At 37.0% G+C, this 16,063-nt stretch overlaps 1 protein-coding gene across 2 annotated transcripts in view; it reads right to left on the reverse strand.

Annotated features, from left to right (window-relative positions):
• Nucleotides 1-1,589: 1,589 nt before the first annotated feature.
• LOC140138851 (glycerophosphocholine phosphodiesterase GPCPD1-like) overlaps nucleotides 1,590-16,063 on the reverse strand; it is a 42,696-nt gene continuing 28,222 nt past the window's right edge. The window contains exons 13-18 of one of the 2 annotated variants that reach the window (XM_072160630.1): nucleotides 11,484-11,551; nucleotides 10,463-10,528; nucleotides 9,666-9,805; nucleotides 5,371-5,506; nucleotides 4,099-4,259; nucleotides 1,590-2,957 (exon numbers count right to left, since the gene is read on the reverse strand). In XM_072160630.1, coding sequence (XP_072016731.1) covers nucleotides 2,813-2,957; nucleotides 4,099-4,259; nucleotides 5,371-5,506; nucleotides 9,666-9,805; nucleotides 10,463-10,528; nucleotides 11,484-11,551 — 716 coding nt within the window. In that variant the 3' untranslated portion in view covers nucleotides 1,590-2,812. Of the gene's footprint in view, nucleotides 2,958-4,098; nucleotides 4,260-5,370; nucleotides 5,507-5,988; nucleotides 7,747-9,665; nucleotides 9,806-10,462; nucleotides 10,529-11,483; nucleotides 11,552-16,063 lie in introns of those variants that run through there. The other variant, XM_072160631.1, reaches the window with a different exon arrangement.

The raw sequence follows: 16,063 nt of genomic DNA on the forward strand, positions 1-16,063 counted from the left end.
GCCCATAGGTTGTTGAGTAAATTACATACCGTTACCAAAAATAAAGGCAAGATTAAGTCACGAGCAAGACTTAACGATTTGTATACCAATCTTACATTTTCCTGTACACTCATGCACATTGCAATCTCAAAAAAAAAAGATCAATATGCTTGGAAGGAATGTTTAAAAAACAAAAGTGAAGTTTAGACATAATTGCAGAATATGGGGGCACCGCTCTTAAATTAGTGTTAGGATTAGTTTTTGGACCTGTAAATAAATAAAGAGTGGTGCCCATATTCTGCGATTACCAGTGAGTTAAACTTTGAAGCAGCTAAGTAAGACCAAATTCAAAATGGGCATATTATTTTAAAATTACTTGCCTACTTTTATTTTAACTAGTTTTTCTCACCATTCATTGAAAGATCAATATGGTTGGAAGGAATGTTAAATAACCAAGGTCAAGTTTCAATTTTGAAGCAGGTAAGGGAGTGATCATTATTTATGGCAGGGGGAATGGTAAAATTTAGGGGGAACACAAAATTTTGTTGGGGTCTTGAGGGAGGAACCTGAAATTCTTAGTTGAACCAGGAGGGGGGGTTGTTAAATTTTAAATGGAGAAAATTGGGAAAACAAGGGAGAACGTGAAAATTTTGAGCGGACGCAAGAGGGGAACACAAAATTTTTTGTTGATAATTTTTCCAAAATGCCCATTACATCCCTGCCGTAAATAATGATTCAGACCAAATTCGAAATGGGCGTAGTTTTTAAATTTCACTGAAATAGATCATTACTTGCCTACTTTTTTACTAGCTTTTCTCACCTCTCTTTGTGTGTACAGAAAAATGTTATCTACAACAAATCAACACATGGCATTGAGTAAATGAACTCATTTCACATACATAATACCTAATATAATAATATAGGCAGCGGAGTTTCGCGCGATTTAAAACGGCAAAATGCGCGGCCGGTTTTTTATAAAGCACGAAAATGCGTGAAAATTCAAGTCAAAAGCGAAAATCGTTTTCCACCACTTTTTGTATCCATTGATGAAGTCACACATGAATTCAAGTAAATCAAGTATGCAATTCTGCACCTATTTCACACATGCTAGTCCCGATGTTTTTCTCTTGATACATTATGTGAACAATGCAAATTTTATGTGAAAAGCTACTACTGTACTGTACAATAAACATTTTAATGCATAACTTTACTTTTTTGGCGTCCAAATGTTGTTTTTGTCATGAACTGATTCGTATATCTCGCGTGCGCTCTGTGACTTATATCCTACCCTTCTTCGCTCAATCAATTGCATATGATTAATGACGTCGCTCATATATACGATCGATGTAAAGAATTAACTACCACACATGGTAACACGTCATGGAAAAAATTGGACATTTGCATATCACGGAAGGGCTTCCGGGGAGGATATTGTGCTGGTCTGGACTCATGTAAACAGGCGCTGGGCCTGCATCAAATGGAATATTGGTGAATTTACATTGAAAAGTAGTGTGTTTGGCAAAATTCTCGATGGACCACCAAAATCGCGATGGACCCCCAAAATCGTGATTTTTTGCGCTTTTTGCGCGATCGCGCGAAACTCCGGTGCCTATAATAATACAACACTAAAACTAAGATTTAGGTCACTGTATCAAAATAAATATCAGCCAGAAAGTAACCAGTACCCAGTACTACCCACCCAATATTGAGTCAAAGCCAGGACCATCAAATTTCTAGATTGATGCTCTATTTACTGAATTTTAAGTAAGTTGGAAAAGAAGTCTGTTCTGGAATTCTAAAAACACCAAGTGCAAGAATTACAGGTGCGCCATCCATCCTCAGTCCATCTCAAACCATTTAGCTTTTCAGAAAATCTCATAAGCCTTTGCAGGTACACTTGAGATGTTGACATTACACCAATGTGCACATTATTTAGCGAACATCGCTCTGCGCATTTGAAAGCTGTGAAGTGTGCATTGGCGTGACTACATATCTGAGGTCTACCCGGCAAAGGCTTATGATTGACCAAAAAGGGTGAATTGAAGTAGATGTACCTTTGTCTATCTAGATTTTACCAATATTATTTAAGAGATATTAAATTACATAAAGAATGCACAGTATCAATGCAATTCTTCATAAAATACCTTAAATACAAGGTTGAGTTACAATGGCAAGTTAAAATTCTCTTTGTACAGGCAAATTTTATACTCCTGGATTAAATATAATGAACACTAGAGTTCTCATTTCAGGTACATAGTACCTATCATTCATTAATATGTACATACCTCCATTGTTTAATAACGGTTATTATCACACAGAGGTTAATGTTGTGCATCAGCAGCAGCAACCAATGTTATTATACTTCTTATAGTAACTAATGTATAGAATGGGACTGAATGGTAAACACTCCATGCCCCCACAACACAGCAGATTTTTTTCTGATTAGGTAGAATTGAAGCGTTTATATGCTACACAGTAGCAAGCATATAATACCATTATGAAATTGGCAGACAAATGAATAACAGATAACTATAAAACCATCCTATCTAAGGTGACAGGGTTAGGGTTACACATCATCATTACAAAATGTTCCTTACTATGTGTAAAAGAGTAAGCCATACAAAAGATGTATCTACACACACACTTCACACAAACCTATTCTGATTGGTTACAAAGAAGACAATATCATGAATTGATCCAATCAGAGATGTGGTAAGAATGGCCAGTAGGACTGTAAGGGATTATGCTTAAAATTGCTAAGAGATCTTATTTGATTGGTTACTCAGATGTTTATATCATGTAATTAACCAATCAGGGCTTTGTAAACAAGGCATCAAGTCATAGATGGCTCCCCTGTGTCCTTGTTGATCTCAATTGCTGCCACTTGCTGGGAGATGTCTCCATTTATGGTTAAAGGAGACCTGCTGAGTCGCTCTTCTCTGAAGATATTATTGCGATTTTCTGGATATTTGGCCATGCTGCAAGATATAACAGAAGGTTCAGATTAATTAGAGCATCGGACATACTATTCGAAGGTCTGGGTTTCAAATCCCCGCACATGCAGGTATGTCCGGAGGTTTTTGGCTTACCTGCATGTTATGTTATGCTATGTCTAATTCCCTTACAAAAAGTAAGACTAAATTGAGCACCTCTCTACTAACTATGACTCCGCCCGTTTGGTTTGTGCAGGGACGTGCCTCCGAGAATCTTAAAGTAGACCCTAATTATAATCATGATTTCTTTAATACAGTCAAGGTGGTATTCCAAAGGAAAAAAATTCCCTTTTTCTTATCTGTTACTTTCCTTCAAATTTTTCATACCTTAACCCTAACGCAACTACTAAATACTACCTGATATGTGCACTGTGTGTGCGTGCATCCCACATGATGTGATGACGCAATCACCCAAAGTGATATATAGGCACGCTTACGTTGGCCAGGCCAGCAAAAGACCCATGGCTAAACACTTAACCTAGTGCTAGGCATGCGAGGGTCTCGGTTTGAATCCCACCCAGAGCAAACAAACTTCTTTCTTTGTTTTTCTCTTTATTCTTTCCCTTCCAGTTGCTAAAATCCCTTGTTAGGGATGTATGTATTCAATGGAAAACTATACCTTTTTTCTACTTTTGATGTTCTTGATACCTAAACTAGTACCTAGTGAGGCTAGTGTACATACATAGTCCCACACTGAAAACTACACTTTTTACTTTTTTTGTACAACAAGCATGATTGAAATACAAGTTGCAAGCATCTCAAGTTTATTTTGACTAACTCTGAAAGGGAGAAAAATATATTGTTGTTGGGCAGGAAAAACCTGTGTCATTAGCCCCTGAACATGTATAAAGCAAAACCTCCTATGTAACCGGTTGGCAGTTTTGTTTTCCATGTTCAGGGGCCACAAATACTGTACAAAGGAGGTTTTCCTGCCCAATGACGATATGGGGAAAAGCATTCTGCGCTGGATTTTAAACACATTATTTTTTTTTTTTGGACAAACTAGTTTTTGTCCTTAATAGGTCTAGACTGTTTCTTACACAACTTTTAAGTTGTGTAAGAAACAGTCTTAAAAGTGTGTCGCTGTATGGAGCAACCGTTTAAACAAGCAAACAAACATAATTACCTATCATGTATCACACCATGAATTTTTGTATCTTTCAATCTGCGTACAGTCTCTTCATCATTGTTGTCTTCTCCCCAGCAAAATGTGATCAGGTTAGCTTCATTACACGCAGCAGCCAGCTCTGGCTTCTGTAGCAGATCTAGGGAGTGACTGCTAAGACCCTAGGGTATAAAAACACAATGGTAAGATAGTGTTGAGTGAATGTGAACAGGTTAGCTTCGTTACACGCAGCAGCTAGCTCTGGCTTCTGTAGTAGATCTAGGGAGTGACTGCTAAGGCCCTAGGGTATAAAAACACAATGGTAAGATAGTGTTGAGTGAATGTGCACAGGTTCGCTTCGTTACACGCGGCAGCTAGCTCTGGCTTCTGTAGTAGATCTAGGGAGTGACTGCTAAGGCCCTAGGGTATAAAAAACACAATGGTAAGATAGTGTTGAGTGAATGTGAACAGGTTAGCTTAGTTACGCAGCAGCTAGCTCTGGCTTCTGTAGTAGATCTAGGGAGTGACTGCTAAGGCCCTAGGGTATAAAAACACAATGGTAAGATAGTGTTGAGTGAATGTGATCAGGTTAGCTTCATTACACGCAGCAGCTAGCTCTGGCTTCTGTAGTAAATCTAGGGAGTGACTGCTTAGACCCTAGGGTATAAAAACACAATGGTAAGATAGTGTTGGTGACTTACTGATAGTTCAGTCTTAACTGTCAGTGGGATCAAGTGTGCTCCTTTTGCAGAGCTGCCACTTGTTTGTTGAAAAAAATCAGGAAGTTGCAAATCGTAGCCACTCCTTCATTGCCAAAAAAATCTTGAATTCATGTCTAAAAATGGCAGAAATCAGGAAGTGGCATCTCTGCTTTTGGAGACACTGTGCTTCAGTGTGCTTTTGTGGCATCAAATTTGCTTCAAAATTACTAAATTGTATTCTCCATTTGAACAGGATTTAACCAGCTATGAGACTATAATTGTTATGGATAAACGACAACACTGCAACATAAAAGTAATATGTCATTTGCAAAGTTGAAGTTTGATTCAAATTCTATTCGATTGTTTTTATGACATTTTCTACGACTGTTGGTATATTTAGTTCTCAGACACAGGTGCATGTGCCAGGCATCGTGTCAATGCATGAACATACTTCCAGAAGCTGACCTTAGCAACCAGTTACTTAGAAACAACATTACGTAGCATGATTGGTTTAATCCCAGTACACAAAGAGTCTGCATACAGCTTGTACCTCTCACATAGCCCTAAGTTTACATAGAGTGTACATACTTACCAAGAAACCCATAGATTTTGCAAACAGTAGAGAGACTGGTATCCCAGTACACAGAGGGCCTGCATACAACTCATACCTCTCAGATGGCCCAAAGTTGCAATAGACAACTGGATACTTATTCTGCTTCAGCCTCAACCTAAATGACAAATGGGGATACGGAAAAAAAGTCAGAATTTGTGTCTAAGAGATGTTTGTATGCGACGTCAGACCAGCTCGAGTTTTGGTGCCGTTGGCAAAAACATTGGATTGGTAAAAATGTGCCACGTCTTGCCGAACACATTACTGGTGAAAATAAAATATTAAAATTATATTCTTTATTAGCTCGCTGGCGAAAATAAAGCTTAAAGACAAATCGTCGGTCGCATCACATAAACTTACACCTAAAGCAAATAGTATGTATATATTTAGGATTCTCCACATGGTCCAAATTTTGCAGTCTGAGTGAACAATTTGACAATAAGAAAAAAAAAAAAAAATTGTTTGTTTGTCCACGTCCGACCGACCGTGTACCCTGGTCCCGACCGTGTCTTTTTTTTTTTTTTTTTAATTTTTTTTTTATTTTTTTTTTTTTTATAATTTTTTTTTTTTTTTGATTTTTGATTTTTTTTTTGGCATCGATGGGACATCGTATAAAACAGTGGTTAGTATAAATTTAAAGAAAGAAAATGTAAAGAAAATGAACAGTATAACATGCAGAACCATCTCAAGAGTTAAACCAGTAAAGTGCTGTGTGTTTTGAGTTATTTACAAGTCTTCAAATTAAAAAAAAAAAAAAAAAAATCCGACCTACCGACCCAACTTTTTCATAAGCCTCTATGGACAAACAAACAATTTTTTTTTTTGCCTAATCAGCCATGTGGGCCATCGAACAGATTGCTATTATGACTTAAGTAGATATTTGTAAACCTTATTCTTCTAACTCTCTATATCATACTACTTACGTTTAGAAATTCCACCAGAACGAGAAAGTGCAACTATAATTAAATTATTTATGAATCATGATGCTAAGTCCAATATGGTACTTGTACAAAAGGTATGACCTTTGACACATATTTACTGCTGTTGTAATAATTTACTCATTAAAAAAAGAGTATGGGCATTTAACTGTATTTAGTAAAGGAACACACACACAAATATTCTAATTTTCAGTATATTTTATTTTCTCATAACCAATCAAAAACATACAGCCCACACTAGGAAACTTAGTAAATTGGTGTTTCCATTTGAGATAATGATGACGCTGGACATGTGTTAGTATGGGCTGGTTCCAATCCTGCCATCTCATCTGTGCCTACTTGTTTCAAATATAAATCAAATATAAATCAGATCATCTATTATGTCCTTATTTCAGCAAGGTGAACATGAAGCTCCCATAGATGCTGTAACTTACAATCTGAGACAGAATTAAAAAGACTAGTTTTGCGTCTGATGTCACTGTCAATCAAACTCCCCACGACCCCTGAAAAAGGAAGGTTGATTCATCTGGTGACATTCGGGAAAAAAACAATTGCAGAAAATGGCAAAAAATACAGTGCTTTTAACAAGGCTTTTAAAAAGCAACTTTTCTAGGCATTGTTGACATGGTGCCTTGAGGAAAGAAAGTTTCCTACATGTATATTAAGACCTAACATTTGAGACTGTTTGAATATTCAAAGGTGCAAAATTAAGCATATTGCATGCTGTTTAACTACCGCGTTCAGAATCTCAATATCATGACATTTGCAAACAAGCCGTGCCCGAGTTGCAAACAAGCCGTGCCCGAGTTTGATTGACAGATGACGTCAGATGCAAACTAGCCTTTTCAATTCTGTCTTTGATTATAACATCCGCTGTATGCCAGTGGCGAATAACTTTACTGTCAGGTGGGTAGCATATCTAACGGGTAAAAAATTTTAAATCGGGCCGAGATATCAAAATGTCAGAGCGGTCATTGGTGAAGTTGGACGGGTAATATTTTAGCATTACGACCCAACTGGCTAGTGTAAAAAATGCTAAGATACAGCCAAGTGTAGGAGTGTTAATAATTACCTGAGATGGCATGTATAGGTTAGCTATGTACCTTATTCTATATATATATATGAAAGATTAATCAAAAGGATAAGTAATAAAAATAATGAAAATAAATTCCTTTACCAGAGAGCAATGAAATGTTCAATGCAAGGTGTTTCTCATTGCAATGTTTTTTGTTGAGGTTGGGGTCATGACCCCCAGGATTTATTTGGCATTATAAAGATGTAGATGCCCTGCATTACTGCATGATGATGAGCAATATATCGGATCAGCGTATCGGATCGCCCGATACTGACAAAGAAACACCTGGGAACGGCAGAAACCAGCATCAGTTACCATGGTTACATGTAAGTAGTCAGCATGTCCCTGGAGTTTGTTCAAAAGATGTATAAATTAAAAAGAAAAATAAAGTATTAGAAGTATGATTGATTAAGATTGTATCACCATTAAAACTCACCCAATTAATTAAATTCATTGTTAGATATATACACCTTAAACTGGTGTATCAATATCCCTGTACTACGTAGCTGCTTTAACATGTTGTAAAATCATGGGGTCATGGCTGCGACCACCAGGGAATGTGGTTGGATTACACTGTAAATACACTGACTGTGAAGGTATCGGATACTTAGAAATTCTTATCAAGTGCGAGTGTGGTCTGTTTATATACAATGGCAACAGGGTCGCGCAGTACATGGAAATTGATACACAGTTATAGCACACCCTCTAAGAGAAATATACAAGAATCTGGTCACTGGTGCTTTCCCTATGGATCATCGAAAAAGAAGTCAAGTTTTTTTAAGTGTCTTAACAGTTGCTCAATCATACATTGCTGCACCTACACTGTATACTGCACAAAATTCTTTGCAATTTTTTTTTTACCACAACCTATCACGAATCATTGCAACTTAGAGACTGACTTTTGTAAACCTGCAGGATTTTACAGCAGTCAAGAGAATGCAAACAATTGCAAATGCAGTCAAGTATGAACAAGCCACTTGAGCACACAGACCCTAATAGTATTGGTTTAACTTCATGTGCACAAACCCGTTATAGTGTCCTCCACCGCCGGTTTGTCTCCCCTCACTCCACACACACCATCTGCTAATGATAATCCTACAAACCCTCTTTGATTGATTAAACTCTTTCCCACAACATCATCCAGCTCGACTTGACACAGCAGTGCTTTCAATACGTTATCAGCGTTAACCGGACACTCAATATTTGTGAGACATCAGTGACATGCAGTAATTATAATATCATTGCGTCTTATAGTCACGCTCATATTTAGTATCAAACTTAAAATTCCCAAATGTGGCATATGCAGTTTATGAATTGAGGTGACATCGTTTCAAAAATGCACTCACTATGCCTAGTGTCACTTTGGAGTTTGGTAGTGATGTATCTGTGTTTTATGTTGCATAACCTTAAAACGTGCACTGGCTTGGAATCACAGCATTATAGGCTTGTGTGTAAAGGTAGTACAATTGGAACACTCTTTCTCTCATATGTGTACATCCATATCAAAACGATGCACTTGTCGGCTGCTACATGTCTCTTTTTACATAATAGCTAGGATTGAATACCAGACTCATCTCAAGTGGAGATCACTTCAAATCATTCCCAAGACGCATGTTTTAGGAATAGAGGACACTCCTTGACCATATGTGACTTTGGAGATGATTTGAAGTGACCTCCACTTAAGATGAGTCTGATATTTATTCCAAGCTAATTATGTGAAATGAGACACATGTAGCAGCCGACAAGTGCATCGTTTTGATATGGATGTACACATATACAAATGCGCATTTTGTTGTTTCTACCAAAATCGAAGCAACACAAGGATTATCAATAGTCATGCTTTTGGTGCTAAAAAACTGTACTATACATTACAATTCATATAATTTTATTTCAGCAAAAGAAAAAACACAATATGAGAAAATCAAATTCAAAAGTGGTGCTTGAGACCCTGGAGAAAACTTGTGAGGAGCAAATCAATATGTAACATAATAAGCCAGAGACAAAACAGGACAGGTTGGACAAATGTATAACAATTACCTCAAGAAAATTTTGTAAAAGAACAAATGGAAGAACAGAGTGTAAAAAAAAGAATAGAAAGTGGAGAAAAAATGTAGTATAAAATCTGCTACTTTAAACGAACATCAGTGCAACAAGCTGCATGGAGGGACGTACTGGAAATCTTCTGTGGTGTGAAACTTTCCAATACTAATGATTAGTGTGACATCTACATTACATTTATGTGATTATTGACACACTATACTTACATGATGCACACTTGGGGATCAAATGCACATAGAATAATGCGTCTTTTCCCTCCGTACTTCATGAGAATGTTGATTATTGCATCGACAAGAGTATTGCGTTCCAGAGGGTGTTTCTCATGTGGCATCTCTTTGCTTCCTTCCTGTAGTCATAAACAATGAATAACACATTGAATAAATGGATGAATAAGGCATGTGTAATGTGAGAATAAAAATATGTGGTTGAAATGATTAAACTTAGTTCTCTGGGTTGATTGGCTGAATCCAAAAATATCCTAATATTCATCAAAATTCAGATTTTTGCATTTTTGGAACAAGCAAACTACTGAAACGTACATATGGCACACATGAAAGCAATCTGATAAGACATCAAAAGGAAGATATACTTATACTTTGTTTTTTTCTGATCACACAACAAGGCTGCCGAATTTGGCATGTTACAGCGCCCAGCAGTAGACACCAATCATGCACCAAGGATAGCATTTTACACTCCCAGAGCAGGTTATTTACATGTTTTATGCAATACGACATGATATATTATTATGATCAAATCGGCTTATATACATTTTTTACATACTTTTTTTGCAGAGAAAATTTCTGAATGGGCCTTTAACGCTTTGCCCAATAATATTTGCACACTTGTGTCACTGCAACAATGTTAGATCTATAAACTCCTTAGTCGAGTATAGCACTGTCAATCTCGGCCGTTTGTAGCTGCACAGGATTGTTGTCATCTTTCCCCCGTGTTTGTTGCTATGCGCAATGCACATAAATAAAAGCTATATGAAAATATTTCTTACCACTATATCCATTGGGTACTTGACTTCTACGAGAAAACCCAAGTCAAGATCTACTCCTTCCAAGGCCTGTGTACAAGAAACATACATGCAATAGTTTGATATTGTTTACTGATTATTAAATGGTCAATTAACATATAAGACATACAGCTTTATTTACTTGACAATGTGGTCATTTTTCAAGAGTCAAAAGGAAAATATTTTCATATCGCTGTTAATGTCATTACATATGTCACCATTTGAATTCCATTTTGGTCACATTGCAGCAAAGCTAAAAAAAGCAAGGTGAATTGAACAGAAATGACATCAATAAATGCACATAAATTATAAACATATCTAGGGTTGAGAGCCAGAAAGAGGAGCAACTCATCACCTGCTCCCACAAAATGAGCATAAATTCACAGGGCACTATAAAAGATACAGTCCATTAATCATGACAAAATTAAATAGACAACAAAAGACACTGTGGAGGAAATATTGATTTTTGAAGACCAAAGCAAGGAGCCAACTTTATGCTCATTTTGTGAGAGCTGGTCATAGTGAGTTATGGCTTTCTGGTTCTGAACCCTCGATATTAGGTCCTAATATTTCTAAAAAAAGACTTATGCAATTGAAGACCAATACACAAAGCACATGAATAAAAGTATCATTGGGTTTTAATTATAAGTCAAGCCCATATGACATAACATTTAAAGACGTTCAATGTACATGTAGACTTCATCTTGGTATATATTGGAATATTGCATTTGAAACCCTCACTCCCCCTGTGAAAGATTTAGATAAAGTCTTCAACAGAAGGAATACATGTTTCAAATAGAATACACAATTGTGTAACTTCCATTCTATACTCACTACATTGTGGAAGATATACAGGGGGAGTATGGGTTTCAAAGTAATTAACCCTTGTCAATTCCATGTGCGAAACATACTCCCTCTGTGGAGGACTTTTCATAAAAATAATAAGGGGTATGGCAGAATAGCTCATACATCACATTGTTTCACACTGCATCACAGTAATACTTACAAATTGTAGGGTTGGGAACAACTGCATCTCCTTAGGAACCTTAGGTGCTCTTGCAGGGCTTGAACATGCTGTGAAATCAAAAACAAACATGCTGTCACATCATAAGCAATCACTTTCTTCAAGCCTCAATAGATAAATAAATGGTCCCATACTCTACTTCATCCCCCCATTTCATACACAAAACCACACAGATAGCTTAGTATCAAGACTGGGATTATTCAGCTTTTTGAATAAAGTGGTGTAATCCTTCAATGAAGTCTTGACAATAGGCTAATTTGGTGTAGGCTTACATGAAGGATAGACCTGAAATGGGATATAAGCAATACAGAGATGCCAGTCAGTTTCACTCAAAAAACCTAAAAAACCTGAAAAAGCACGTGTATGCAGGCCAAAAGCCCCCAAACAGGCTGAAAATAAATAAAAACACAGGAATTTGGACTCACAAAAAACCTGATTTCAGGTTAAAACCTGAAAACTGGCATCTCTGGCAATATAGTAAAGACTGTAATATTACAGACGACCCTCATAATGCCTATTGTATTGAAGACATTAGGGACCCATTTCTGAATGGAGTATCACACTTCTGTTTTGCCATGCAGGAAGAAATTCTAACAAGGATATTGAGTAAAGACTGTAATATTACATGCGACCCTCATAATGCCTATTGTATTGAAGACATTAGGGACCCATTTCTGAATGGAGTATCACACTTCTGTTTTGCCATGCAGGAAGAAATTCTAACAAGGATATTGAGTAAAGACTGTAATATTACAGGCGACCCTCATAATGCCTATTGTATTGAAGACATTAGGGACCCATTTCTGAATGGAGTATCACACTTCTGTTTTGCCATGCAGGAAGAAATTCTAACAAGGATATTGAGTAAAGACTGTAATATTACATACGACCCTCATAATGCCTATTGTATTGAAGACATTAGGGACCCATTTCTGAATGGAGTATCACACTTCTGTTTTGCCATGCAGGAAGAAATTCTAACAAGGATATTGAGTAAAGACTGTAATATTACAGGCGACCCTCATAATGCCTATTGTATTGAAGACATTAGGGACCCATTTCTGAATGGAGTATCACACTTCTGTTTTGCCATGCAGGAAGAAATTCTAACAAGGATATTGAGTAAAGACTGTAATATTACAGGCGACCCTCATAATGCCTATTGTATTGAAGACATTAGGGACCCATTTCTGAATGGAGTATCACACTTCTGTTTTGCCATGCAGGAAGAAATTCTAACAAGGATATTGAGTAAAGACTGTAATATTACATACGACCCTCATAATGCCTATTGTATTGAAGACATTAGGGACCCATTTCTGAATGGAGTATCACACTTCTGTTTTGCCATGCAGGAAGAAATTCTAACAAGGATATTGAGTAAAGACTGTAATATTACATACGACCCTCATAATGCTAAGACATTAGGGACCCATTTCTGAATGGAGTATCACACTTCTGTTTTGCCATGCAGGAAGAAATTCTAACAAGGATATTGAGTAAAGACTGTAATATTACAGGCGACCTCATAATGCCTATTGTATTGAAGACATTAGGGACCCATTTCTGAATGGAGAATCACACTTCTGTTTTGCCATGCAGGAAGAAATTCTAACAAGGATATTGAGTAAAGACTGTAATATTACATACGACCCTCATAATGCCTATTGTATTGAAGACATTAGGGACCCATTTCTGAATGGAGTATCACACTTCTGTTTTGCCATGCAGGAAGAAATTCTAACAAGGATATTGAGTAAAGACTGTAATATTACATGCGACCCTCATAATGCCTATTGTATTGAAGACATTAGGGACCCATTTCTGAATGGAGTATCACACTTCTGTTTTGCCATGCAGGAAGAAATTCTAACAAGGATATTGAGTAAAGACTGTAATATTACAGGCGACCCTCATAATGCCTATTGTATTGAAGACATTAGGGACCCATTTCTGAATGGAGTATCACACTTCTGTTTTGCCATGCAGGAAGAAATTCCAACAACGATATTGAGTAAAGACTGTAATATTACAGGCGACCCTCATAATGCCTATTGTATTGAAGACATTAGGGACCCATTTCTGAATGGAGTATCACACTTCTGTTTTGCCATGCAGGAAGAAATTCTAACAAGGATATTGAGTAAAGACTGTAATATTACAGGCGACCCTCATAATGCCTATTGTATTGAAGACATTAGGGACCCATTTCTGAATGGAGTATCACACTTCTGTTTTGCCATGCAGGAAGAAATTCTAACAAGGATATTGAGTAAAGACTGTAATATTACATGCGACCCTCATAATGCCTATTGTATTGAAGACATTAGGGACCCATTTCTGAATGGAGTATCACACTTCTGTTTTGCCATGCAGGAAGAAATTCTAACAAGGATATTGAGTAAAGACTGTAATATTACATACGACCCTCATAATGCCTATTGTATTGAAGACATTAGGGACCCATTTCTGAATGGAGTATCACACTTCTGTTTTGCCATGCAGGAAGAAATTCTAACAAGGATATTGAGTAAAGACTGTAATATTACATACGACCCTCATAATGCCTATTGTATTGAAGACATTAGGGACCCATTTCTGAATGGAGTATCACACTTCTGTTTTGCCATGCAGGAAGAAATTCTAACAAGGATATTGAGTAAAGACTGTAATATTACAGACGACCCTCATAATGCCTATTGTATTGAAGACATTAGGGACCCATTTCTGAATGGAGTATCACACTTCTGTTTTGCCATGCAGGAAGAAATTCTAACAAGGATATTGAGTAAAGACTGTAATATTACAGGCGACCCTCATAATGCCTATTGTATTGAAGACATTAGGGACCCATTTCTGAATGGAGTATCACACTTCTGTTTTGCCATGCAGGAAGAAATTCTAACAAGGATATTGAGTAAAGACTGTAATATTACATACGACCCTCATAATGCCTATTGTATTGAAGACATTAGGGACCCATTTCTGAATGGAGTATCACACTTCTGTTTTGCCATGCAGGAAGAAATTCTAACAAGGATATTGAGTAAAGACTGTAATATTACATACGACCCTCATAATGCCTATTGTATTGAAGACATTAGGGACCCATTTCTGAATGGAGTATCACACTTCTGTTTTGCCATGCAGGAAGAAATTCTAACAAGGATATTGAGTAAAGACTGTAATATTACATGCGACCCACATAATGCCTATTGTATTGAAGACATTAGGGACCCATTTCTGAATGGAGTATCACACTTCTGTTTTGCCATGCAGGAAGAAATTCTAACAAGGATATTGAGTAAAGACTGTAATATTACATACGACCCTCATAATGCCTATTGTATTGAAGACATTAGGGACCCATTTCTGAATGGAGTATCACACTTCTGTTTTGCCATGCAGGAAGAAATTCTAACAAGGATATTGAGTAAAGACTGTAATATTACAGGCGACCCTCATAATGCCTATTGTATTGAAGACATTAGGGACCCATTTCTAAATGGAGTATCACACTTCTGTTTTGCCATGCAGGAAGAAATTCTAACAAGGATATTGAGTAAAGACTGTAATATTACAGGCGACCCTCATAATGCCTATTGTATTGAAGACATTAGGGACCCATTTCTGAATGGAGTATCACACTTCTGTTTTGCCATGCAGGAAGAAATTCTAACAAGGATATTGAGTAAAGACTGTAATATTACAGGCGACCCTCATAATGCCTATTGTATTGAAGACATTAGGGACCCATTTCTGAATGGAGTATCACACTTCTGTTTTGCCATGCAGGAAGAAATTCTAACAAGGATATTGAGTAAAGACTGTAATATTACAGGCGACCCTCATAATGCCTATTGTATTGAAGTCATTAGGGACCCATTTCTGAATGGAGAATCACACTTCTGTTTTGCCATGCAGGAAGAAATTCTAACAAGGATATTGAGTAAAGACTGTAATATTACATGCTACCCTCATAATGCCTATTGTATTGAAGACATTAGGGACCCATTTCTGAATGGAGTATCACACTTCTGTTTTGCCATGCAGGAAGAAATTCTAACAAGGATATTGAGTAAAGACTGTAATATTACAGGCGACCCTCATAATGCCTATTGTATTGAAGACATTAGGGACCCATTTCTGAATGGAGTATCACACTTCTGTTTTGCCATGCAGGAAGAAATTCTAACAAGGATATTGAGTAAAGACTGTAATATTACATACGACCCTCATAATGCCTATTGTATTGAAGACATTAGGGACCCATTTCTGAATGGAGTATCACACTTCTGTTTTGCCATGCAGGAAGAAATTCTAACAAGGATATTGAGTAAAGACTGTAATATTACATACGACCCTCATAATGCCTATTGTATTGAAGACATTAGGGACCCATTTCTGAATGGAGTATCACACTTCTGTTTTGCCATGCAGGAAGAAATTCTAACAAGGATATTGAGTAAAGACTGTAATATTACATACGACCCTCATAATGCTAAGACATTAGGGACCCATTTCTGAATGGAGTATCACACTTCTGTTTTGCCATGCAGGAA

The sequence above is a fragment of the Amphiura filiformis genome, chromosome 18 (genome assembly GCF_039555335.1).
Source record: "Amphiura filiformis chromosome 18, Afil_fr2py, whole genome shotgun sequence".
Classification (NCBI taxonomy): Eukaryota; Metazoa; Echinodermata; class Ophiuroidea; order Amphilepidida; family Amphiuridae; genus Amphiura; species Amphiura filiformis.